General features: G+C 34.5%; 1 protein-coding gene across 6 annotated transcripts in view; it reads left to right on the forward strand.

The window, feature by feature from the left end:
• Sntg1 (syntrophin gamma 1) overlaps positions 1-24,791 on the forward strand; it is an 807,695-nt gene that overhangs the window by 594,881 nt on the left and 188,023 nt on the right. For all 6 annotated transcript variants that reach the window (XM_069990696.1, XM_069990699.1, XM_069990700.1 and 3 more), the window contains 2 exons: positions 5,628-5,710; positions 13,712-13,842. In XM_069990696.1, coding sequence (XP_069846797.1) covers positions 5,628-5,710; positions 13,712-13,842 — 214 coding nt within the window. The remainder of the gene's footprint in view (positions 1-5,627; positions 5,711-13,711; positions 13,843-24,791) is intronic.

Genomic DNA, 24,791 nt, shown 5'->3' on the forward strand with positions numbered 1-24,791 from the left:
GGGGTTATCTATCTATCTATCTATCTATCTATCTATCTATCTATCTATCTATCTATCTATCTATCTATCTATCTATGTCTCTCTGGGACCTGATCTCTATGTCTCACATCTTTACTCAACATTTTGCTCATGAGTCACATCTCTAATTCCAGCCTTTTGCTGTTTAAATAGAGATAAAAGTCTCTCAGACTGTCTTTCTGGGATGTATTCAAACGAGTATTCTCAAAACTTAGGTTCATAAATATCTAGGATCAAGTGAAGAGACACTGTCACCTAGCTTATAGTAGGATTATTTTTTAAAAAAGAATTGTCTGCCATTTAATAGTTTAATAGTTTGGGCTCCCTTATTAAAGATTAGGTAGCCAGAGGTCTGTGGAATCATGTCTGGTCTTCAATTCTATTCCATTGGTCCTCAGACCTGTTCCTATGCCAGTACCAAGCTGTTTTTGTAACTACTGCTTTATAACAGTGCTTGAAGTTTGGTATTAATGTTCTTTCTGTTAAGAATTGTTTTCGCTATTCATGGTCTTCTATTGTTCCATATGAATTTTTGGATTGCTTCTTCTATTTCATTAAAGAATATTGTTGGGGCCAGGTGCTAGTGGCTCATGCCTGTAATCCTAGCTATTCAGGAAGCTGAGATCTGAGGATCATGGTTCAAAGCCAGCCCGGGCAAGAAAGTCTATGAGACTCTTATCTCCAATAAACTACTGGAAAACTGGAAGTGGTGCTGTGGTTCATGTGGAAGAGCACTCACCTTCAGCTGAAGAGTACAGGGACACCACCCAGGCCCAGAGTTCAGGCCCCAAGACTGACAAAAAAAATGTTGTTAGGATATTGCATTGAATTTGTAGATAGCCTTTGGTAGTATTGCCATGTTCACGATATTAATTCTACCAATAACGGACCATGGGAGTTTTTTTTTCCCCACTTCTTTAAATCCGCTTTAACTTCCTTTTTAAAAGTTTTTAAAGTTTTTAAAGTTTTCATCATAGAAGTCCTTGACTTCTTTGGTAAGTTTATTCCTAGGTATTTTGATTTTTAGAGGCTATTACAAACAGTTGATTTTTAAAAATTTTCAGCCTAACTCTTCTTATTGTTGGCATACAGAAAAGCAACTGATTTTTGTGGGTTAATTTTATACCCTGCTACATTGCCAAAGTTTTGGATCAGCAGCTCAAAAAATTAAACCCGCCAATAATAAATTCCCAAAGAAACAACCACCCATTAATAAGTGGTGTAACGCATTAAAAAGACCTCACATGCATGAGACCCTGGGTTCAATTCCTCAGCACCACATAAACAGTAAAAGCTGGAAGTGGTGTTGTGGCTCAAATTGTAGAGCACTAGTCTTGAGCTGAAGAGTTGCAAGAGAGTACCCAGAACCAGAGTTCAAGCTCCACGACCACCACCACCAACAACAAAAAAGAATGAAAAAGAGACTTCTTTGGAGAGGAAATAAGAATGGCCAATGGACACATGAAGAAATGGTCAAAATCTTTGGCCATAAATGAAATGTAAATCAAAACCACATTGCGATTCCACCTTACCCCATTTAGAAGGGCCATTATCAAGAAAACAAATAATAACAGATGCTGGAGGGAATGTGGCCAAAAGGGAATGCTACTACACTGTTGGTGGGAATGTAAGCTGGTTCAACCACTCTGGAAATCAGTATTTAGGTTCCTCAAAAGACTAAACATAAAACTCCCCTATGATCGAGCAATCCCACTCCTGGGCACTTATCCAAATGATCACAAGCAAGGCCACACTAAAGCTACCAGCACAACTTATGTTCATTTCAGTATTATTTACCATAGCTAAGATATGGAACCAACCCAGATGCCCCTCAATAGATGAATGGATCAATAAAATGTGATATATATACATATATATATGTATATATGTACACACACACACAATGGAATTTTATGCTTCTGTCAGAAAGAATGGTTATCACCCCTTTCGTAAGGAAATGGAAAGACTTGGAAAAAATCATATTAAGTGACATAAGCCAGACTCAAAGGAACATAGGCTATGGTTTCCCTCATTTGCAATAATTCATATATGCCTTGGATAATCCTGGCAGAGAATCATCATAGTTCAATAGCTATGTACATATGACCATACAAAATTCTGCTAATTGAAATGAACTCCAAGATATGGAAATAGCAAGTCTTTTTTTGTTGTTGTTGTTTTTGGTTCTTAACCTTGTTGTACCAATGTACTATATCTCGTTCTTTCTTCTTATTTTATTTTATTTTTATTTTTTCATTGGTTTATCCCTGGCAATAACTGTCTTTGATTCTGATACCCTGAGTCTTGTGTATACATTTGTCTGATCTGGGGAAGGGAAGGGGAATAACAAAATGCTGAAACAAGGACAAAGAATGTCTCCTTGCAACAATAATACTCAGAAGATGCTTTTTCAAAAATGAACTTTACTACTTCTGGGGAGGCGGGGGGAAAGACATAGGGAAAGGATAGTGGGAGAAAAACAAAAAGTGGGTAATAATGCTCCATAAGAAATGTACTCATTACCTTACTCATGTAACTGTAAGCCCTCTGTACAGAATCTTTACAATAAAACAAAACTTATTAAAATATTTTTCTGCACATACAATTATGTCATCATCTATAAACACTGAACTTTTCTATTTTATTTTATTTGTGAACATATTGTACAGAGGGATTACAATTACATGGGCAGGATAATGCATACATTTCACTGAACTTTTCTTTATCCTTTCCAATCTACATCCTTTTCATTCGTTTTCTTGTTAATTGCAATGGCTAAGAACTTCAGAAAAGCATTCAGAAAAGACATTATTTTTTTTTTCATTAAGAAAGAAATATCCAGGCATGTTTTAACATTAATTATAATATTAGCTGTATGCATTTACAGAAACCTGTTATCAAGGTGAGGATATATATTCTATTTTAGGATACTGAAGTGAGTCTTAAAGATACCAATTGATGCTGAATTATCTCGATTATTTTTGTAGATTTACTGATACTTTATTCTTTGTGGATTTGGTCAATCTTATGTGTGTGTGTGTGTGTGTGTGTGTGTGTGTGTGTGTGTGTGTGTGTGTGTGTGCCGGTGTGGAGGGGGTAGTGCTTAAACTCAGGGCCCGGGTGCTGTCCCTGAACTCCTTTGCTCAAGGCTAGAGCCACAACTCCATTTCCAGCTTTTTGGTGTTTAAATGGAGATGAGACTCATGGATTTTCCTGCCTGCTCTGGCTTCAAATTGAACAAATGTTGAATTGCAGTCCTCAGATATCAGCATCCTGAGTAGCTCAAATTATGGATGTGAGCCACTGTCAACTGGCAGATGTCATCAATTTTTAAAAATGATTTTGAATGTTAAACCAAGCTTGCATTCACTTCTTCATGAATTGATTTTTTAACACTCAGTTTGAAAATATATAATCTTATATATATATATATATATATATATATATATATATATATATATATATATATATATATATTCACATATATATTCTTAAGGTTTGTGTCATAAAACACTTTTATTTGTACTTTTCTATTTTTCTTATAATGTTTTATGAGGCTGCAGCATTAGATTTATTATGTCTTCACATAATTGTGGAATGGTAGTTCCTTTATTTCCAGGAACAATCTGTTTAATCAGGATATTATCTCCTACTTAATTATTGAATAAAAACCTTACAGTAATAGTCTGAGAATAGAGTTATATTTCTTTTATGTTATTTAATTTTTAGAATAAATCTGTTAGTATCTTTAAAATTCTTGGCTCTGATCTTTAGTTTTTTAACTATGCCATTAATTAATTTTTGTGAGGTTCCCCCTATATTTTCATTATTGCCTTTAGAATCTGCTAACTTTACTAATGATCCTGTTTTCATTTCTCCATTGATAATCTGTGCTTTCTTACTTTCTGAAGAACTCATCTTTGACTTGATTAGTTTCTTTTATTACTTGTCATTTTTATTTAATGTCTTCCCAGTTTTATTCCTATTTTTATCTTTATCTGTTTTTAAAATTTACTTTGGTTTAATTTTCTCTACCAACTTGATTTTCTCTAAATATGAGTGGAATTCAGTGACCTTATACCTATACTCATTTAGTCTATAAATTTACATAATATTCACTTGATGATAGCTTAGGGTGAACTCATAGGATTATGTATGTTGTATTAAAGTAATAACTTGAACAAGAGAAATGTAAATAAACTTTACAAGAGATAGCTAAAATAAAAATGTAAAATTCTTTAGTTTTAAAGAGCAGAAAAATGTAGTCCAGGTTATTATTCCAAAGAAAACCTCTGGCTTTCTTTTTAGAAGTAGGAAAATTAGATAATTTTATAATAATAAAAGAGGAAAACAAAATCTTTCATTCTATTGATCAATATGCTATGTTAGGTATGATATGTAATATTTGAAATTTAAAAAAAAATGTAAGTAGGAGCTGGGTAGCAGTGGCTTACACCTGTGATCCCAGCTACTCAAGAGCCTGAAATCTAAGGATTATGGTTCATATTCAGCTGGGAAGGAAAGTCTGTGAAATTTTTATTTCCAATAACCCCCAGAAAAGTAGAATTGGCTCTGTGGCTCAAAGTGATAGAGCATGAGCTGGGAAGGAAGCTCAGTGGTAGAGAGCTTGCCTTGCATGCATGAGGCCCGGGTTCGATTCCTCAGCACAACATAAGCAGAAAAAGCTGGGAGTGATGCTGTGGCTCAAGTGGTAGAACGTTAACCTTGAGCTGAAGAGCTGAGGGACAGAGCCCAGGCCCAGAGTTCAGGCCCATGACTGATCAAAAAAAAAAAAGTGGTAGAGCACTAGCCTTGAGCAAAAAGGCTCATAGAAAGAGTCCAGTCCCTGAGTTCAAGTCCTATGATTGACAAAAATGTAGGATTTAGATTTATTAATAGATTACATTTTCCAACATTTCCAACTCTAAAATAATATCCTTTGTAAAGCAAGGCATCAGTAGTCACGAAATATGCATTGTAATCCAGACTCTACTAGGTACTAAATGTGACATTTTAGGAAATTACAGGTGTCTAAGACACAAATTACTCATCTTTAAAAAAAAATAGATACTACTAGGTTTCTCATGTGAATTTAATACAAAGTTTTGTTACTGCAATTTCACAAAATGAGATAGTTTTGGAGAGGGCATTTGAATATATACCAAGAGTACTTAAGAAGCCAGAGCCCATAAAAGGATTTATAACATGGATAGCTATGATTTCTAAATATAGAATTTTCAGAGAGCCAGAAACCTGACACAAAGAGGAACTTTGTAGATGAGTAACATCTTGCACAATTACAGGTCTGGTGCATATCATGTTGGATAATGAAACAAAATAATGCATCTTATATGGCCAAATATTTTCTAAAGCTATAATGATCCAAAATAAAACATAAATATTCGTGAGTCACATTCAGTGTCCAAATACCTGTAATCATTTAGCTTACTTGCAAAACACAGCCTTTTGTATAAGTGAAATGGGAGTTTATGTTAGCATGCAATATACTTGTGAATATTGAGAATTCTTACAATTTTAATGTAGACTATGCCAGTCTAGAAGGACGTGGAGTTCTGACTGCTGGAATGTTGTGATTTTGTTTCCTGCAGGTGCTCCAAGTGACCAGAGCAGTGGCACCTCTTCTCCTCTGTGTGACAGTGGCTTGCACCTCAATTACCATCCCAACAATACAGTAAGAAGCCAATCTAGTTCAGACCAATAAAGATATAGCATAAGGAAAACCCAGGAGAAAACATTCATCTTTGTAGTCTGCTGTTGAATCTGATTCCCATAAATACAAGATCCTTATTGTTTCATCAGCTAAGCAACTTAAAAAATCAAGAAAGAACACTAAAATGCCGTTATTATTTTTATACTGCTTTCTGCTATTGGGTTTGTATGAATTAAGTTTTTGGTAAGCTATGGAGATTTTTTAATTCAGGGAGTTCACAAATAATATCATACAATCGTTTTAGGACATTACATCTTATATGTAATTTCATGCTCTACATGATTTGATGTCATTTTATCATCAGTTTTTTTCTTTTGAAATTATTTGGCTAACAATCCTTATCATTTGCTTCAATTTGTCACCAATCTCTATGCTAATACCAAAGACTTACTGCAAAATAAGAAAGCTAATATACACCTTATACTGAGATGTAATGGGAATGTCAAACTATGCATACACTTAGTAAAATGTGGAATTAACATGTTCATTTTATAGATAATAGTTTCAATAATTATTTTTAGTTTACAGTTTTCTATTTTATAACTGGTTTATATATATATATATTATAAAAAATACTGTACAGAGGGGTTACATTTACATGATTAAGGTAATTAGTACATTTCCTACTATCAGAGATTATTTTTATAGTTCTGTTATGACTAGTTTTGAAACATCATGTTTCAGGTTTCCAAATATGCATTCTCAGGAAAAAAATTCTCCCTGGTTATAAGTAAACCTAACAATTATCCCCTGTGATCATAAATATAAACTGTAACATGGCTGGCCTTCAGTAGGATTTTGTTTGCCTGTTAGACATACTGAAATAAAGCCTAAAGCTTCTCTTTGTGATTCATGTGCTTCATCCTCTATTTGAGGATTTCATTTGAGAAGGATTGAGGCATTTTATTTGGAAGGATTCTTTTTTAATATCTTCAGGCCCAAGGGGTGTCCACTGTACCTAACACACAGGCATTCTGCTTAGCTAAGTACTTCAGGCCCCCAGTCTCCTACTTTTCCTTTCTTTCTTGATAAAGGCCAAAGGTCACTACTACAAATGGAAGGATATTATATAGGATATTATATAAATTCAACCACATTTAGATAGACTTATTGCACTCTTCTATTTCATTTTATTTGCCAGAAAAACAATTTCCTTATAATAGATAATATTTTCAGCAGGGATCTTCTGGGGATGATAAGATAAAAGTGGTTTAAAACATTGGGCTTTTGATGAGAAAATAATGTGATTTTTTTTGTCTTGTCACCATCATTCTCAGGTCTGTAGTTATCTTACATTCCTCTTAGTTTTCTTTTCAGGACTCTTACAGAACTAAGCTGGAACTCAGGGCCTCAATATGCTAGTCAAGGCCTCTATACTGAGAGAGTCTCCCATCCCCATTTTAAACCTCTTTATTAATAAATTTGTTTTGTGGTTTTCTTCTCTTCCAATCTATCTAATGCCCTTGATACTTCTGACACCCTTCCATATCATTTACCACGATGGTTTGTTGGCCCAATCTGATGCCAGCGTTGTCTACCCCTGTTCACAACTGAACTTTTCTGTAAGAGGCCCCTACATTTGGGAGCCAGTCTTCCCAACTACACTGTAAACTTGGTGTGTGTCTGCATGGTTTGATGAAATAGGCAGGAACCCTCCAGGGCATTAACAGAGAAGGCAGAGGACTGATTTCAGCCAGAATATGAACCACTTGACCCTCTCTTTCCCTCAGTCTTCACTGGCTTTCTCTGAGAATTTTCTCGCTAACTGCTAGTCACAAAAATGAGTCTCTCCATCTCAGCTGCACTCACACACCAAAAAGGAATATATTATAAAGTTACGTTACTTCACAGTGAGAGTACACATGATGGTAAAGTTTAGATTCTTGCTAACTATCCTTGACATTCTTAGTAATGAGACATAGAGAAGACATAAAAATATCTAAGGAACGAAGCCATTCTTATTTGTTTTTAATTCATTCCAACAAAGATAATATGGACTAATGACACCCATTAGCTAAAATTAGAGCAAGAAAACCACTCAGTAATTCTACAGCATAATTGTTTCAAATTGTTTCAATCCAGTTGCATTAAATTCAAAGTAGATGTAGCTTTGTTGTGTTTTGGTTTTGCACACTGTCTTTCCATTTCAAACAGTCACACTGTGTTCTCATTTTGTGCTAACATTGCATTTATTTGGATATTGCTAGAATATTTTTACTGTATGTCAATTAAAGGTCCTTGTATTTTAGAGTGAAGATACAGTTAAATTCAAATAAACCATGTTCAAAAATAAGAAAACATCATCACTGCATACCAATAAAGTTAATTTTTGCTGATAACCTACAGTGTAGAAACATTGTACTAGGTATTTTGGGGAGCAGTCAATTATGATTCCAGATCTGTAGACAAATCCACAATATTGACTTTCACATAATCTGACAAGATCAATGGTGATGAACATTGTTATAGCATACAAGGCTGGCAACTTTGAACATCACACTTAGTTGGAATCTGGGTTTAGAAACTACAAAGTTCATACACTCTTGCTCACACATTTTAAATGTAGAAGGGATTTCAATGAGATTTTCTACACATGCACATAATGTGCTTTTATCACATTTACTCCTGAGGGCAGATGAACTACAGTCAGTCTTGACCACAGTCAACCCAGCTGTAAATGGTTGTGTTCCTCTTGCTTCTGCCTCATGCCATGGAGAGTTTCAGAACAGCAGAGCAGAGGCAGAGCATCTCCTTCAGTGGGTCCTCAGCAGGAAGGTGCTGAGAAGCACAGTTGCCACAGGGCCTCTGAACATTGTGGACATAAAGGAATATTGTCATCTATAAAGAGCTCAAATCCTCACTTCTGTCTTACACCTTTGAACTTCATTGTCCCTTCAATTGTTTTAATTGTTATATTTTTTATATTTGTAAGTTTGTTTTGCTTGGGCTTTTTAAGGCTTGTCTTTAAGTAGTTGTACAAAGCAGCCATCATTTAACAAAGCAGTTTATGAATAGAAACGTATCTTGGTCAACAGCCTCACCCATCTCTTCCCTATACCCTTCCATCAGTCTTCTTAATTTTGTAGGATATACATTGAATTCTTGATGGCATATGTCCTCTCTTGTCCCCTTCCTTCATCTACCCCATTTCCCTTAATCCAACTCCAACCTTTCAAATGTTTATTTTGTTGTACTTTGACTTTGTCTCTTTACGGAATTAAACTATTTGATTACTCCCTGAATCTTTCATATTTCAGTTAATACAGTAAAATAAATTCATTTTTAAACTACTCATAAAAGCACAGTTATATGAAACTCCAGTTTAATTTTATTTTTAGGTGTACTAAGGTTTGAACTCAAGCCATCATCTTTTGTTTTTTGGGTTTTTTTCCTTACTTACTTTTCAGATATGATCTCCCATTTGCTCCTGGAGGCGAACCTCAAGCTGCAATTCTCATATGTTCTTGCCAATATGTTAGTCACATGCCACTGGATTCAGGTTGCTAGTTTGATATATAGAATCTTGCTAATACCCAGATTGGATTCAAATTTAGATTTTGCTATTAACAAATTCCTACAACTAAGCACATTTTAATGCCTATGCCTTAAATAATCTTTAAGAAAACTTAGGGTGACTATTAATTGATTTTCTGAAGCATCTTCTTCAAATTTTATGGAAGCACAGATCCTAAATATCAGGACAAAAAAAATCTTATATTAAAATAGGTTCAAAAGTGTATATTAAAATATAATCTACCAATTCTAGGTTTTCCAATTTGAGTGCATATAAGAGAGTTCTACTCGTTTTTAAATTAAGACACAGCCTTCTGAGCCCAGCTCAGGTCCAGTGAGTTTCTTCTCTCTGGACATGAATACAGCCATTTGTTCTGTGCTCATGAAGAGACTGATTCAGGTCATATCTCCAGGAAACTGAGAAACATTTTTGTGATTATAATGACTGCTTCCTATGTCAAATTATTCATATTCCAAGTCCTTAATCACTCATATTCCAAGTCAGTATTTGTCACTGCATACACTTCTGTTTTGTTAAGATGTTATTGGTAGTTATTGTAGGGCATATGTTCATTTTGAGACAGAGTCTGCTTTAAAGTAAGGGCCAAGTACATGCTGTTTTTTTACCATTCACATTACTGATATTAAAAAAAACAATATTCTTGGCATTACAGCATAAATTTGTTTAAAAATAGTTATGGTTCTCATGATCATAAAATGTACTTCTAGGTCATTTTTGTATACAGTGCTGACTAGTTCTGATTGCTGTAACAAAGAAAAGACAGCAAAGTAAATTTGTAATCCCTTTTTGTAATAACAATAATTTTAAATGATACTAGGCATTCCACTGAAAAGAACTCTTCTACAATGTAATATGTCAGGCTTGATTATTCTAATAGTTTAAGTTGGACATTATTCACATTATTTTATTTTTCTTGTATTCATATTGGGGTTTGAACTCAGAGTTGCACTTGCTAGTAAAGTGCTATATCCTTGAACGAGCTTCATGGACCATGAACAGTGAGGGATGAGTGATTACATCTCATGAAAATTGGGAACCATCTTTAACTTACGTAGTATCACATAACCGAGATGTAAAAACTTTTCAACTTTCTATTATTTTACATATGATTAAGACTTAAGTATGGTGATAGGTATGTTGGCCCTGGAATTGGAGGAGTTGCTGGCCTGAGAGGATCCTGCACTGTAGAGTGCACATATGCACAAGGTCCTGGGAGGGCGGGCAGAGCCAGCACTAGACTGCCTTGGGCTGAGCTACAGGCCATGCTGTGAGCTGATACCTTAATACAAGTCCCACAAACCTTGTGCGTCTCATGAGCCAAATGAACCAATATTTTTTAGCCTAGCCTCCCACAGGTATGTGTGTGTGTATATATATATATATATATATATATATATATATATATATATATATATATATATATATATTTGTAAAGATATTGTCCAGAGGGGTTACAGTTACCACACAGGTACAGGTATATTGACTCCCCATGTGACCTCTTGCAGACAAAAATAACTCTAACTGGCCTTTAAAAATGTGCAGTTTTAAGAAATGTCCTCATTATCTTGCCCATGTAATTGTAACTCCTCTGTACAGTATTTTCACAATAAAAAATGTGCAGTTTATTTATTTTACTTTTTTAAAATTAAAAATTCCCTCAAAGATTTTTAGCCTATTTTTAGAAACAATTTCTTCATTGCTTCAATACATTTAAAAATACTTTTTATCTTTTTCATTTACTAAGAAGGCATGTGACCATATTCACCATAATCTTAAATTAAATCAAGTTTGTATGTTTTCAAGATTTTCTTCCACACTAAAAGTATGATTTTCCATATAGTGGCAAGTAATGATATTTTCAATATATGTAAGCTTCTCTTTATGTTCATATTGTTATAACTTTGGTTTTTATTAGACCTTTCCCTTACTTCTCTTATTCACCATAGTTATACATCCCCTCTCCAGGGAGCCCAAGACCATATCTTTGCAAATAAGATAAAATAGATTGTACTAACCAATCTTTCTAAAAAAACAGCCTGTAGGTTTTGATTTTGTTTTCTCTGTAAGATGATCAGAATAATATCTTTGTCTTGCAAAGCTATCACATGAGGCTTAAAAAAAAGCATGGAAAAAAGTTTAGGGTGAGATTATTAAGTAGCAGTTGTGAGGCTACTGCTGGAGCTGGTGAGGGTATTTTTCCTGGAAGATTTGTTTCCAAATAGACTGGTCAATTAGTCAACCTGATTAGTTTTCTGAAAACCTATGTCCTGACCCTGTTCATTTACTGCTATGGAATGATGCTTCTGATCAGATGGCTATTACCTGTAAATGTCAAATTTCCTTTAGCCTTCTGAAAATGCAAACATTATCATGAATCTCAGTGCTAGGTTATCACTTAAGTAATTTTTTCTGACTATTTTCACCAAGCATGACTGTTATTAAAACCACTTTAAGAATAGGCAAAGCAAAAGAGATAGTTTCAGTAACTTGACCTTTAGTTAATGGAAAACTCAATTGGAAAATTGGGTTTCAAACCTGGTAATCTGGTTCTTACAACCTAAGCTTTCAGTACCTTGTAAGGATTGTTACCCAGCTGATCAGTGTCACTTGCCAAGCACCCATGATCTTTGACGTGAGCCAGCAGATAGACTGACAGGAATACCTGGACAGCTGTGGTCCAGAAACAGAGACGTCTGTGTGTGCAATCACCAGGTAAGCATTGAAAGCAATGGTCTTTCATCAAAGGTCTCAAGGCTGAGAGGACCAGGTGATCCCCTGCCACTCCCCACCCGCACTATTGGCATATTCTGGGCAAAGCTGTGTTCTCTTTCCTAATCCATTTAAAGAAATTATCACTTGAAGATAGTGCTTAATAATGTTTAACCAGAGAGTTTAAAATCTAGAGTAAAATAGAAACTTCTGACATCACTACTCAAAACTTAGTGAATAAAAGGATTAGTGAACTAGCCAGGTACCAGTGGCTCACACAACTATAACCAGGTACTCAAGAGATCTGAGTACAGTGAGAACTGGAGATGTGGCTCAAGTGATAGAGTGCTAGCCTTCAACACAACAGCTATGAGATAGTTCTCAGGTCCTTAATTCAAGCCCTGGTATCTCCCCTCCCCTGCAACCACCACACACAATTAGTAAATAGAAACAAACTGAACCGAGACATAATCTGTAAATGGTCATTGCTGATGCCAAAGAAGTATTTCAACAGCAAATTTGGAATAAACTCTCAAATGTAAAAGCTCAGTTATTTTTTCCCTATCACAAAGGACAATTCATAGGACATACAAGGATATTCATAGGACCAGATTTAAAAGGCTTAATAGACATGTGCATATGATCGCATAAAATAATATTTTTTGCAAAACAAACCCCCAAAACAGAAACAAGAAAGGCTTTTTGTTGTTAAAAAAAGAAAAAGAAAAGTGAAACCTCTTAACAAAAATTGCAATACATATATTTTAAACCAACAGTAGTTGCCTTGATCTGACAGAAAAAAAAAACTATAAGAAATTGTAAAAAGTTTATAAAATGAAGCTAAAACAAAGACTTAAATCTTCCTTGGACTTGATTTTGTAGTGGAAAAAATATTTGCAAGTAACTGATAAATGAAAACACTTGTAATGAAACTTAGCAATGAACAGGTCCAGAAAGAGCTTGGTTAACTGAAAAATGATTGCTTTTAGTTTTGTCTTACATTCTCTTCAGTCCCCGTTTTGCCCCATCTCTCCCATTCTTGAACTGTTTTCTTTAATTTTTTTCTGCCTCTCCCCACCCATGTTTTCCAAGCATTTTCATGACACTTAACTTCTGAATGAACTCTTCCTCACTTCTCAGAGAATTCCATTAGCAGTAACCTTAGGAAATGAAATTCTGGTACTAGGTATACTGATGTCTTCATATGAAGATGAGATAATGAAAGCTTTGAGAGTCTATAAATGGGCTGGGTGCTGGTAGCTCATGCCAGGAATTCTAGCTATTCAGAGGACCGAGCTGTGATGATTGCCATTTCATGCCACGCAGAGAAGAAAAGTCTGTGAGACCTTTATTTCCAATTAACCAAATTAATTACTCATTCAACCAATCAATCCCAAACCCAGGAAGGGGAGGTTTGGCATAAAAGATAGCATACCACTCTTGAGCATAAAAGCCTAGCAAGACAAGGTGTCTCTAAATTCAAGCCTAAGTACCAGCACACAGATGTGTCTGCATGGGTGTACTCGCCACACACACACACACACACACACACACACACACACACACACACACACACACACACACACGAATCTATAAACATTTTGAATGTGTAAGAGATGGTAATATCCCCCTGAAGGAGAAGGCTGTTTTTTGATACAAAGACTTAAGTCACCAGAAGAGAAAGAAGGACTTCTGGATGTTCTATGTGCTCTTTTCAGGACTCGTTGTCGTGCTCCTCCTGGCCCACATCTCCAGGTCTGCGGTGGGAGAAGCGGTGGTGTGATCTGCGGCTCATCCCTTTGCTGCACTCCAGGTTCTCTCAGTACGTGTCCGGGACCGACCTCAGTCGGTGAGTCCATGCTTGGGGATCTGAGTCCTGCTGATTGAGACACGCTCAGATTCACACCTGAACACTATAGATCTCTATAGTCTAGCTTTTAACATATTTCCAAACAGAGAATGAATTTCCTGACAATAGTCTAATTCAACAAACAGAGAATTAATTGCATGACAATAATCTAATTCAACAAAACATTTACAAATCTGGTTGCCTTCTTGATTTTTCTGTTTACTGTTGTCAAGATTCAGTATGTCTCAAAATACAACTTAATTGGATTTCTCCTTGTGTTAATTATAGTAAAGAAGTTGCATAGCTTATTATCTACTTTATCAATTATTTTGTGATACTGGGGGATGAAACTCTATGCCTGTGCACAGCAATTAAATAATTGCTTTACCCTTAAGCTACAGACTCAGTGTTGTGTAGCTTAGCTTTAAGTTATTCTGATATTAATATCTTTTAAAATAAACGAATACTTGTGATTGAAGGTATTTTAAAATGAATGCTTATGGTTGAAAGATATTTTACTCTTTCAGTTAGTTTTGCTAAAGTTTCATTTTTGTTTTTTCTAAAGGACTTCATTAAATATTAAAGCAAAGATATGCTTTTCTTTCTTGTTTCTGTTTCTTTGAATTCCTTAATTTGGATATTTGTTCTTATACTTTTCTGAGAGAAAAATGTCAGGGACTAGAAAGTTTTCTGCAAAGGCCTGAATACTATCTGTTTCTAGCTTTGCTGGGCAAGCTGGGATGAGAAGTGGAAGACCAGTTCTGTTCACTTTGCTGAAGCCTGGGGTAGGGGTCCAGAGGGAAGGGCACTGATCCTGTTGGGTTTTGGCCACATTAGGAGACAAATATTATGGCTAAAAGAGACTCTGATTTAACTGCTGTATTTCCAAGTCTTAAACTAGCAGATGACAGGCTTTGCTTGGAGTTTTTCTTGTTTTGCCATTGGCCTTTTGTATGGGGCTGGAAACTTCTGGAACATCCTACCAAGGATATGTGACAGGAAATAATGAAATCCAGAAGACTCAGCATCCTGTTAGTCAATGCCAAGGTCCCATAGCAACAGGTCATATCTCTCCCCCTTGCTACCCCTTTTAGGTAGAAGCATTTTAGTTGCTTTAGGAGCACCTTGAAAGGATGGGGTTACTCTTTCTTGGCCAGGGTTGGAAATCCACAAGAGTTGATATTTATGTCTTTTCTCTCACTTAATGAAATTTCCTAAATTGTGAGCCACTGACAATTTAAAAGTGTACTGCAAGATTTCAAAAGATTTGAGGATTTTCTAATCACTGCTTGCATTATTGTTTTCTATAAAACTTCATTTTGGATGTTTCCAATGCTTTGGTATTTGCTGAGGTTTGATTTGACCCAGCATGTGAATAATTTGGACATATGTTCTATTTTGCACTAACAAAGGATTACTTTTATTAATTTTAATGCAGTGGTCCACAATAGTTCAGTGAGGTCATGTGTGTTTATTAGGGGTTCTGACCCAGTATATTTTTTTCTTAATACAATTTCTGTCAGTGTATTGTGATGGCTGTTAAATATTTCATTTTGAAAATTGACTTTTATATTCCTTCTTTTAGTTTGTTGATATTTTCTCTGTGTATTTATTTCTGTTATTAGACACAAGAAAGTTTTAGAATTTTTGTAACTTTCTTTATCCTGATAAAATATCCTGTTTATTGTCTCTAAGAATGTTTTATCCCTATTATTCTAAATAGATAACTAGATTTTGTTGATGAATAATTGCTGATACAGTTTGCAAGCTATTTCTTTTAATTTGCCATAGTCCTCTAGAAAAAATATCTTTTCTGAGTTTCATATGTTACACAACTACCCTTTTTTTTGTTTTTAATCCAAAATAACAATGTTAGTCTTTCAATTAGGTTAGTCAGATGCCTTTTAGGGTGATTATTGTTATACTTGGGACGGTATCTATTCTACTATTTGTCTATGCAACACATTTGTTTTTAATGATTTAATTTTTTTAGAGATAATTGCAGATTTACTTACAGTTGTAATTAAAATACATGGGGACACTGTGTTAATTAATTAATTAATACTTAATTAATTAAGTATTAATATCTTGCAAAATATCTTACAAAAGTGAAGTATGTTAGCTGGGCGCTGGTGGCTCATGCATGTAATCCTAACTTCTCAGGAGGCTGAGATCTGAGGGTCACAGTTAAAAGTCAGATGGGCAGGAACATCCTTGAGATTCTTATCTCCAATAAACCACTCAGAAACCTGGAAGTGGTGCTGTGGCTCAACTGGTTAGAACGCTAAGCCTTGAGCTGAAGAGCACAGGGACAGCTCCTAGGCCCAGAGTAAAAAAAAAAAAAAAAAACAAAAAACAAAAAAAACCCACTGAAGTATATAATCTCAACCTCAAATTTGATATTGATAAAGTCCATTTTCCAAAGACATTTTACATGTAAAATCCATGTGTTTGCATGTGTGCTCAGTTTTATGGAATCTATCACATGTATATATTTCTGTGTATACCAATATAGCCAAATGCTTGCAACACCCCAAGTTCCCCTGTAACCATACTATTACAATACTAGTATCCCTCTTGCCCTGCTATCTGCACACCCAGCCTCTAACAACTACTAATCTGTTCTTTATCTCCGTCACTTTAATGTTTGAGAACATTAGGCTAATATAATTCTATACCTTTTAATCTTATTTGATTGGCATTTTTTTAGCATAATTCTCTAGAGACTCTTTCCAAAGACTTGCATTGCTCAATTGTTCATTCGTTTTAAGAGTAGTATTTCATGGTATAGACGCACATTTCCACATTGATCATTCAAAGGACATCAAGTCTGGAAGCTCTTCTAGCCCAGAGTCCTATGGATATAGGTGTAGAGTTTTTTCCCCCCTTTGGATTATAATTACTGGATTATATTGTAGCATGTGTAATTCTTTAAAAATAGACTTATTGAGGGTGACTTTACAAACTTGATGTAATTTTAATCCCTCTATACATCACCTCTATAATAACAATAAATCAAATTTTCAAAAAGCAATGTACAAGTGTTCTAATTTCTTCAGCACTCTGTCAACACTTGGTTTTCTCACGATCTTCAGTTTAACATTCTAGTATGTAGTGATATGTCATTGGGATCCTGACTTTTGTATTCTAGTTGAACATCTGCTTATCTACATTTTTTTGTCAGTCACTAGTATTTCTTCTTTCTTAAAATGTTAGCTTATATCTTGTACTCATTTTGTCTTTCCTTCCTTCCTTCTTTCCTTCCTTCCTTCCTTCTTTCCTTCCTTCATTCTTCCTTTGTTTCTTTCTTTAGACCTTTACTGTTGTTTTAATTTTGCCTATCAGTCACCAAATACACAATTTATCAATATAACTAATTAGCTCTTTCTCAGGAAATGCTAGAAATTTAGCACTCAATTCTTTGTGCCTTTCCTCTATTTGGGGATAATTTTGATATATTTTATTAATACAAATGCTTTGATGTTTCAAGATATATTAATGCTTTCAAATAACTATTGATTCTAATATATCCTACCATGAATCTTTCTATTCTTTCATTCTAGTCCTTTAAGAATTCTCTTAATGTCATAAATGCTATCTAAGATGTGTATTTTTTTCAGTTTTTATGTGAAGGCATTGAGATAAATTAATTACCACTCAAAAGGAATTGTTTGAATGAATCCAGATGACTCTTCACTTCTTTATTATTCTGGCACCTCTACACATCAACAATGTTTAGCAAGTGAATTAATTACACTCAACATTATTATAGTCAGAAGCAATTATAGACATGGCACTATTCAAAATGGAATTCATGGCAATTCAGATTCAAGAGCTATGTTATTGTTCACTTATTCCTTAAATAAAGGTTGATTCAATGTCTGTAAGTGGAAGGCATTTTGTTTGTCCCTTTCCATGACTAATGGCAGTGGATTCAATGAGGGGAAAAAATGAATACATAACTGATTAGTGATGACAAATACAGCAAAGTTAAAAAAAATTTACCTTGATCCCAAATCTATGATGTGCTGTATTACTAACTACTGAATCCTCCTGTATTACTAACTACTGAGATCTTGTGGATTGAGGTTTGAAGCCAGCTTGGGCAGAAGAATCTGAAAAGACTTCATCTCCAGTTAATCTTCAGAAATCTAGGCATGTTTCAAGTGGTAGAGTGTCAGTCCTGAACAAGAAACCAAACAGGCAGTCTAAGTTTGAGACCCTGAGTTCAAACTCCAGTACTTCCAGAAAGAAGGAAAGAAAGAAAGACAGAAGGAAAGAAAGAAAGACAGAAGGAAAGAAAGAAAGAAAGAAAGAAAGAAAGAAAGAAAGAAAGAAAGAAAGAAAGAAAGAAAGAAAGAAGACAGAAGGAAAGAAAGAAAGAAAGAAAGAAAAAGAAAGAAAGAAGGAAAGACAGAAGGAACGAAAGAAAGAAAGAAGGAAAGACAGAAGGAAAGAAGGAAAGAAAGAAAGAAAGAAAGAAGGAGAGAAAAAGAAGGAAAGACAGAAGGAAAGAAAGAAAGAAAAAAAGAAAGAAAGAAAGAAAGAAAGAAAGAAAGAAAGAAGGAAAGAAAGAAAGACCTAATACATTCTTTATTGGTGGTGTTCACATGATAACCCATAATTTTATGTTTGTGTTTTTTAAAATATTTACAACCAAGTTGAATTCTTATGTACATGTGAAATGACAAATTATAATATTTATTACTGGCAAAAAAGTTTATGTTTACTATGTTATTTTAAAAACCCTGATTTTAGAAATAAATATCTGTTTTTCTTTTCCTTTTTTATTTATAGTCTTTAAGTAGTTATGTAAATGGAGTAATGCTTTCAAGGCCTGAACTTAGGGCATGGATGTTATTGCTTTGCATTTTTTGCTCCTCTGGTGCTTTACCACTTGACCCAAACTCAATTCTGTATTTTGCTGGTTAATTGGAGATAAGAATCCCATGGACTTTCCTTTCCAGGCTGGTTTTAAACTGTAATCTTCTGATTTCCAACTAGGTAAGATTTTTAGGTATTAGCCACCAGCCTCAGACCATATTTTTTTAATTCTGAAGCAAATATGCTATAATATTAAATGATCCTACAAAGTTCAGTATATTAAAATAGGAAGAGAGAATATTTAAATATTTTCTTGTCTTTTACCTTTTTAACCTTTATTTTTCTCATGTGCAAAATAAGGCTATGAATACATTTGTTTATAGATATATTTAATATTATTAATATATTATTAATGTATATTTGTAAAATTAGAAAAAATAGTGTTCATTTCTTGGGAGGCTTGTTCTGAGTCATACATGTGTTAGGAATGTTCTCTACCATAGTTACATTCCCAGCCCACATATTTACTTCTGTATCTGGTTCTTTAACATAATATATGGCTCTCAAGGCCTTACTTAGTACTTATTAAATGAGCAATAAAGAGGAATAAAGAGCAATGAAGAGTTTATAATTTAGTTGGCCAGAGTATTATCTACTTTATGCTTTGTAAACACCATAAAATCACAAGTATTTAAATGAAGTATCTGTAAGTAATAGTCTTACTTTATTAAATTACAAACAAAATCCTTATACTTCGATTCAAGAATTCACATCCCTTTTGATCCAGGAGAGAAGGCATTTGAGAAGATTTTGTGGGTAAGGTTACTGTCTGGCCAGTGTGAGGGGTGGTGTCCATGAGTGCTTTCTATAGTGCCATCATCTTGTTAAATAATAGAACCAGGTTTGAAGCTGGCTTATAATCAGCACTGTATCTATGGTTGTTTTAAGAGTAATTTTTAGTGATTTATATTTTTGTGGCTATGAGGAGGATGCAAAATTCATAAACATTTCAAGCATAAGAGAAGTGCAAAGGCAGAAAGAGAAAGGGCTATCTATGATATTGTAAGATCACCAAAGATCTCGAAAACAAGCTTTTAAGTAGAAAAAAGTGGTTGTTCATAACTCTTAAGGAAATTACTGAGGAAGCTAAGAAATAGTAATTACTGCTATGTGATAATGGAAAGAACAATTTTAGCAGCAAACTGAACTGAAATATTATCAGAAAGATATGGTAAAGATAGTGACACATGTATAAAGGACATTCTACTCATGAAGTATAGTGAAAGACAAAAAAGGAATTACAAATGGATAGCATGTCGTAATCATAGTTACAGAATAAGAAGACATATTCACTAGGGAAGATGTTAATAATGAGAAAGAGTACCCATGATCCAAACATCCAAATTTGTTTTTTGGGGTTTTTTTTTTTTTGGTCGTTGGGCTTGTACTGGGCTTGGGCACTGTCCCCGTGCTCTTCGGCTCAAGAGACAGTGTGCTCGCTTGACCACTCTATGGCTTGAGCCACGGTGCCACTTCCGGTTTTCTATTGTATTATTGGAGATAAGAGTCTCACAGACTTTCCTTCCCAGGCTGGCTTTGAACCACAATCTTCAGATCTCAGCTTCCTAAATAGCTAGGATTACAGGCATGAGCCACTGACACCCAGCTCAAATATTTTTTTTATAGTATAATCACCAAGCATGTCTCACCACCTCTTTCTATGACATATGCTGTGTGATTGAGGAAGATAAAAGTGCAAGCATCTCCTTTATCTTCACAGTTGTCCCTTGATATCTTTGGGCCACCGGCTCCAGGAACTGTCATGGGTATCATAATCAATGGAAGCTCAAATCATTTACATAGTATGACTTAAAAGTTTATGTGGAACTTACATATGTGATGGAACTTATTTCTGGACTCTTTAATTTATAATGCATAATATAAGTGAAATAATATGAAATCAATGCTTTTTATAGTCTTTAGGAATAATGACATGAAAAAATATATTTACCTGATCCACACAGACACAAATACTTTCCACCCACAGGTATGGAAAGTCCTTAGCATGGCTGTCACTGGAAATGTTCATACTTCCTTCAAACAATTTTAGATCAATTTTGCAGCATTCTCCTAACTTTAGAAAATTAACTCTACCAATTTTCCTGTTGTTTTGTTAAATTTTTGATAGATTTATTTAAAAATACCATGTGGTATTTCTTGTAGCCAGAAAAAATTTGAGTACCTTGAGAGAATGATAGGCTAATCTTATCAGTTGAGCAGAAAAGCTCAAAATCTATGCACATATGACCATATAAGATGACATGTCCATTTATACATACAATGTATCTTGATCAGAGTCACTTCTAGCATCATTTTGCCTCCTCCTCCACTTTCCATTCCTAGTCTCATCAATAATTTTTGTTTCACTTTTGCACTGTTCATTACTTTTTTCAAGGAAGACTAGTCTGTTAAGAAGAAAAGGCTATACATTTAATTCAATTGGAATTATTCAGAGTTGAAAATCACTACATAAGTCTGGGTGCTGGTAAGTCACATCTGTAATCCTAACTACTCTAGAGGATATTAATTGGAAGCCAATCTAACAGAAATGTCCACCATTAACCACGGAAAATCAGAAATGGAAGTGTGAATCAGGTAGTATAGCCTTGAGCCAAAAAGCTAAGGGACAGCACCTATGTCCTGAATTCAAGTTGTAGTAGCAGAAGAAGAAAAAAATAGGGACAAGTAGAAATCCAGGTACTAGAAAATGCTAGGTTAAAAAAATTATAATCTGTATGAATGAACAGAAAGCCTTGAAAGAGGAAGAATGTTGATACAATCTGAGTAGATTTGTTTAATGGAGCAGGATAATTAGAAAGGATAACAGAGGTATGCTAATTTAGTGGCAATAGAAAGGAAGAGATTATAGTAAAAAAAAATAGAATTATGAGAATACACTTCAGATAAGGGCCTGATTTGAGTTACACCAGATGTCACTTATCAAAAGCAAGGCCTTGCTGAAGTAGACTGAATGATGAGGTTTTGTTTTGTTTTGTTTTTGTGCTGATCCTGGGGCTTGAACTCAGGTCCTAGCACTGTCCTTAAGCTTTTTTGCCTGATATAAACAAGACAGGTGCTGCATTCTTCATTCTACAGATAGAGTAACCTTAGGTGAGAGTTACATAATGTCAGTAATTCTCAGAAAATTATAGTTGGGTAGAAGGCCTTCCAAATTCACTAATGGAAGGAGTGTTACATTTACAGAAGAGCATAGGGTTTCTCTTTCAAATCACAAGGAAGATTGATTAATAAGACTTGGAAGATGAGTAACAAATATAGTTAGGAAGGAACTCAGTAAACACTTTTATATTTGAGCCTGTAAAAAAGAAAATACAAGAAGCAATGAAAAAGTGGGGCCAAGAAAACACAGCTGGTGTAGAAAGAACTGATTCCACTGCTTCTGAGCTGCACTCAATGAGAAACAGGGATCATAATGAAATCACCAGCCTGATAATCCACTTTTTCTTTCTTTCTTTCAACATTCCCACCACTAATTACTTGTCAGATCAAGTAAGTGATCTGATTCTGGGAAATTCGAGTCACTGCTATTTGTTCTGTCCACAGAACCACTATCTGGAAACCGATTATTATGATTTTTGTCTTCCATATTGCAGTCATACCCTTCTCTCATCTCTCTTAACCTTGGTTTCTTTTTCGGTCTTGTTAAGAAGCAGAGAAAGATATTTCTAAAATATAAATGTGATCTTTCCATTCCAAACCTGAAATGTTAACATTAGTTCTCTCTGACCTCAAGGTGAGGTAGAAATGCCACAGCCAGATCCACAAAGCTCATACCGATCAGGTATTGCTTTGTTTCCAACATTGTATATTCATTTAAAATGACCAACGACCTATATTTCTCACAATATGCCATGCATTTCAGGTCTCTGGTCTTGATTTTTGGATTAATTATCTCCTGTCTATTATTTCCTTTGTCTCCACAAAAAACTCTGGAGTAATTTTGACTATACTCTATCATTATCCAGTTTAAAAAGCAATTTCAAAATCAAGTGCTTTCTAATGCGTTAAAAAATCTGTTAAACTAATTGTTTTATTCTACTTAAACTGACACTCTTTAACCTCAATGTCATATCATCTAATATTTATAGATTAAAGTATCCTCCTCACTTATCTGACACCATATCCTCCATGCCTCTCATATTTAACCACTGTGGTCCTTCTGCAAAACTCATCCATGGTACTCTGCCAGCTTCACACTCCTGTAAGACTTAGACAGCCTTCTGTATACTAAGCTGAATTCTTCATACTGGTCTCCTGGTGTCCTCACGGCAGAGGCAAACCAGTAATTGAAAACTTACATGTTTTAGATTCTGAAATTCTTGTTCCTTTTGCACAATACTCCAGAGTCTCTCTTTTATCTGTTTCACCTCTCGTGAACTTATCCTGCTGCATCTGCCTTCATGTGGTATAAAATCAACAATGAGTAAAAACATGAAATATTAATGGAATTAATTAGAAATGTAAATGTATTCATGTGTATGCATATGCTCGATTAAAAACTGTTTATGAATTCTTACTGGAAGCAGTGTATATTTCATACAAGGAAGACTAATTTGTATTTTAAATGAGTAAAACTATTCTGAAATTCAATAATACTATGAATACTTCTTATTGCCAGAGCAATGATCAAAAATCCTCAGCAAAGTGTCAAACCATTATGCAGAGTGGAAAATCAACCTGAATTTAAAACAAGATAACTAACTCTGTAGCTGTTTCACTGTTATTTTGTGTGGATATACTCAATATTATTCTATTATTACCATGAGCATTAATGTCTCACAATACAGAATTAATGAGTTAACAAGTCTCTTGATTTCAGAACATATAGGACTAAATTAGTTGAAATCAGAAGATCGATAACTACTGTCGATGTTAAGTCAGAGAATTTACTATCTAAAGCTGTATTTAAAAACGTAATATAATTCTGCAGAAGTTTTAATGAAATGCCAAGTCTATTTGCTGCCACTCTCAGCAAAATGCTATGGTCAGTATTCATTGTCACTGGATCATCTGGAAGATCTTTATTCACAGAAAAGCCACAATATCGGGTATTGGGAAGTGTCTGGATACTACCAATTACTCAGCAAAATTAATAAATAAATGAATCTATACTAGTTTTCCCTTGGGGGACACTAAGGCATAGGAATGGATGCATTGGCCAACATTCTTCTTTAGTTCATACTAGAGATAGACTTTTGACTCATTATGAACAGACCTTTTTTCTTTTTATTTGGTGGTGCTAGTCTTACACACAAAACTCATTAACATAGGACCTGGGCATTGTCCTCAAGCATTTTGCTCAAGACAATCACTTGAGTGAGCAGTAGTTTTCACTTCTGACTTTTTGGTTGTTAATTGTAGCTAAGAGTCTCACAGACCTGCCTAGACTGGCTCAAAACTGCCAAACATAAATATCAATCTGAGTAGTTATAATTACAAGTGTGGGCCACCACCTCCTGTCAACCAGTCCATTTTTAAAAATATAACATACATAGCAAAATAAACAGTTATAACACTTCATAGAAGGTTTTCTATCAATTTTGAAAATAACATGAAATGTAAATTTTCTTTACATCCAGGGAGAGGTTCAGATTTATAAAGGATTATTGCCTGATGATTACTCTACATGGGAACTTTGTAACACATATAGTTGCATAGGCTGCAGACTTGATTAGAATGTATTGATTTAATCAGCTAAAAATACCTAGAGCTCATGATTTATTTAAAGTAGGGAGAACAAATATGTTCAAAGCATGCTTTACTTTATGTCACATGAAACTATGGTTATTCTAATCAGAGACTGGCAAGAAATGCATATTACTAAATTTAAATTCTTGTTTTCTATGGATGGTTGAACTTCTGTTTAAATGTTTGAAATATCCTAGTTACTGAAGAACTTTAGAATTAAACCTAAAAATTATACATGTGCATTTGTAATAGTTTTTCATGCTAAGTTGTTTTTACTATAATCAGTTTCAAAGAATCATATTGTGTGTGTGTGTGTGTGTGTGTGTGTGTGTGTGTGTGTGTGTGTGTATATATAT

The sequence above is a fragment of the Dipodomys merriami genome, unplaced genomic scaffold (assembly GCF_024711535.1).
Source record: "Dipodomys merriami isolate MVZ:Mamm:240054 unplaced genomic scaffold, mDipMer1.0.p SCAF_4, whole genome shotgun sequence".
In the NCBI taxonomy this organism is placed as follows: Eukaryota; Metazoa; Chordata; class Mammalia; order Rodentia; family Heteromyidae; genus Dipodomys; species Dipodomys merriami.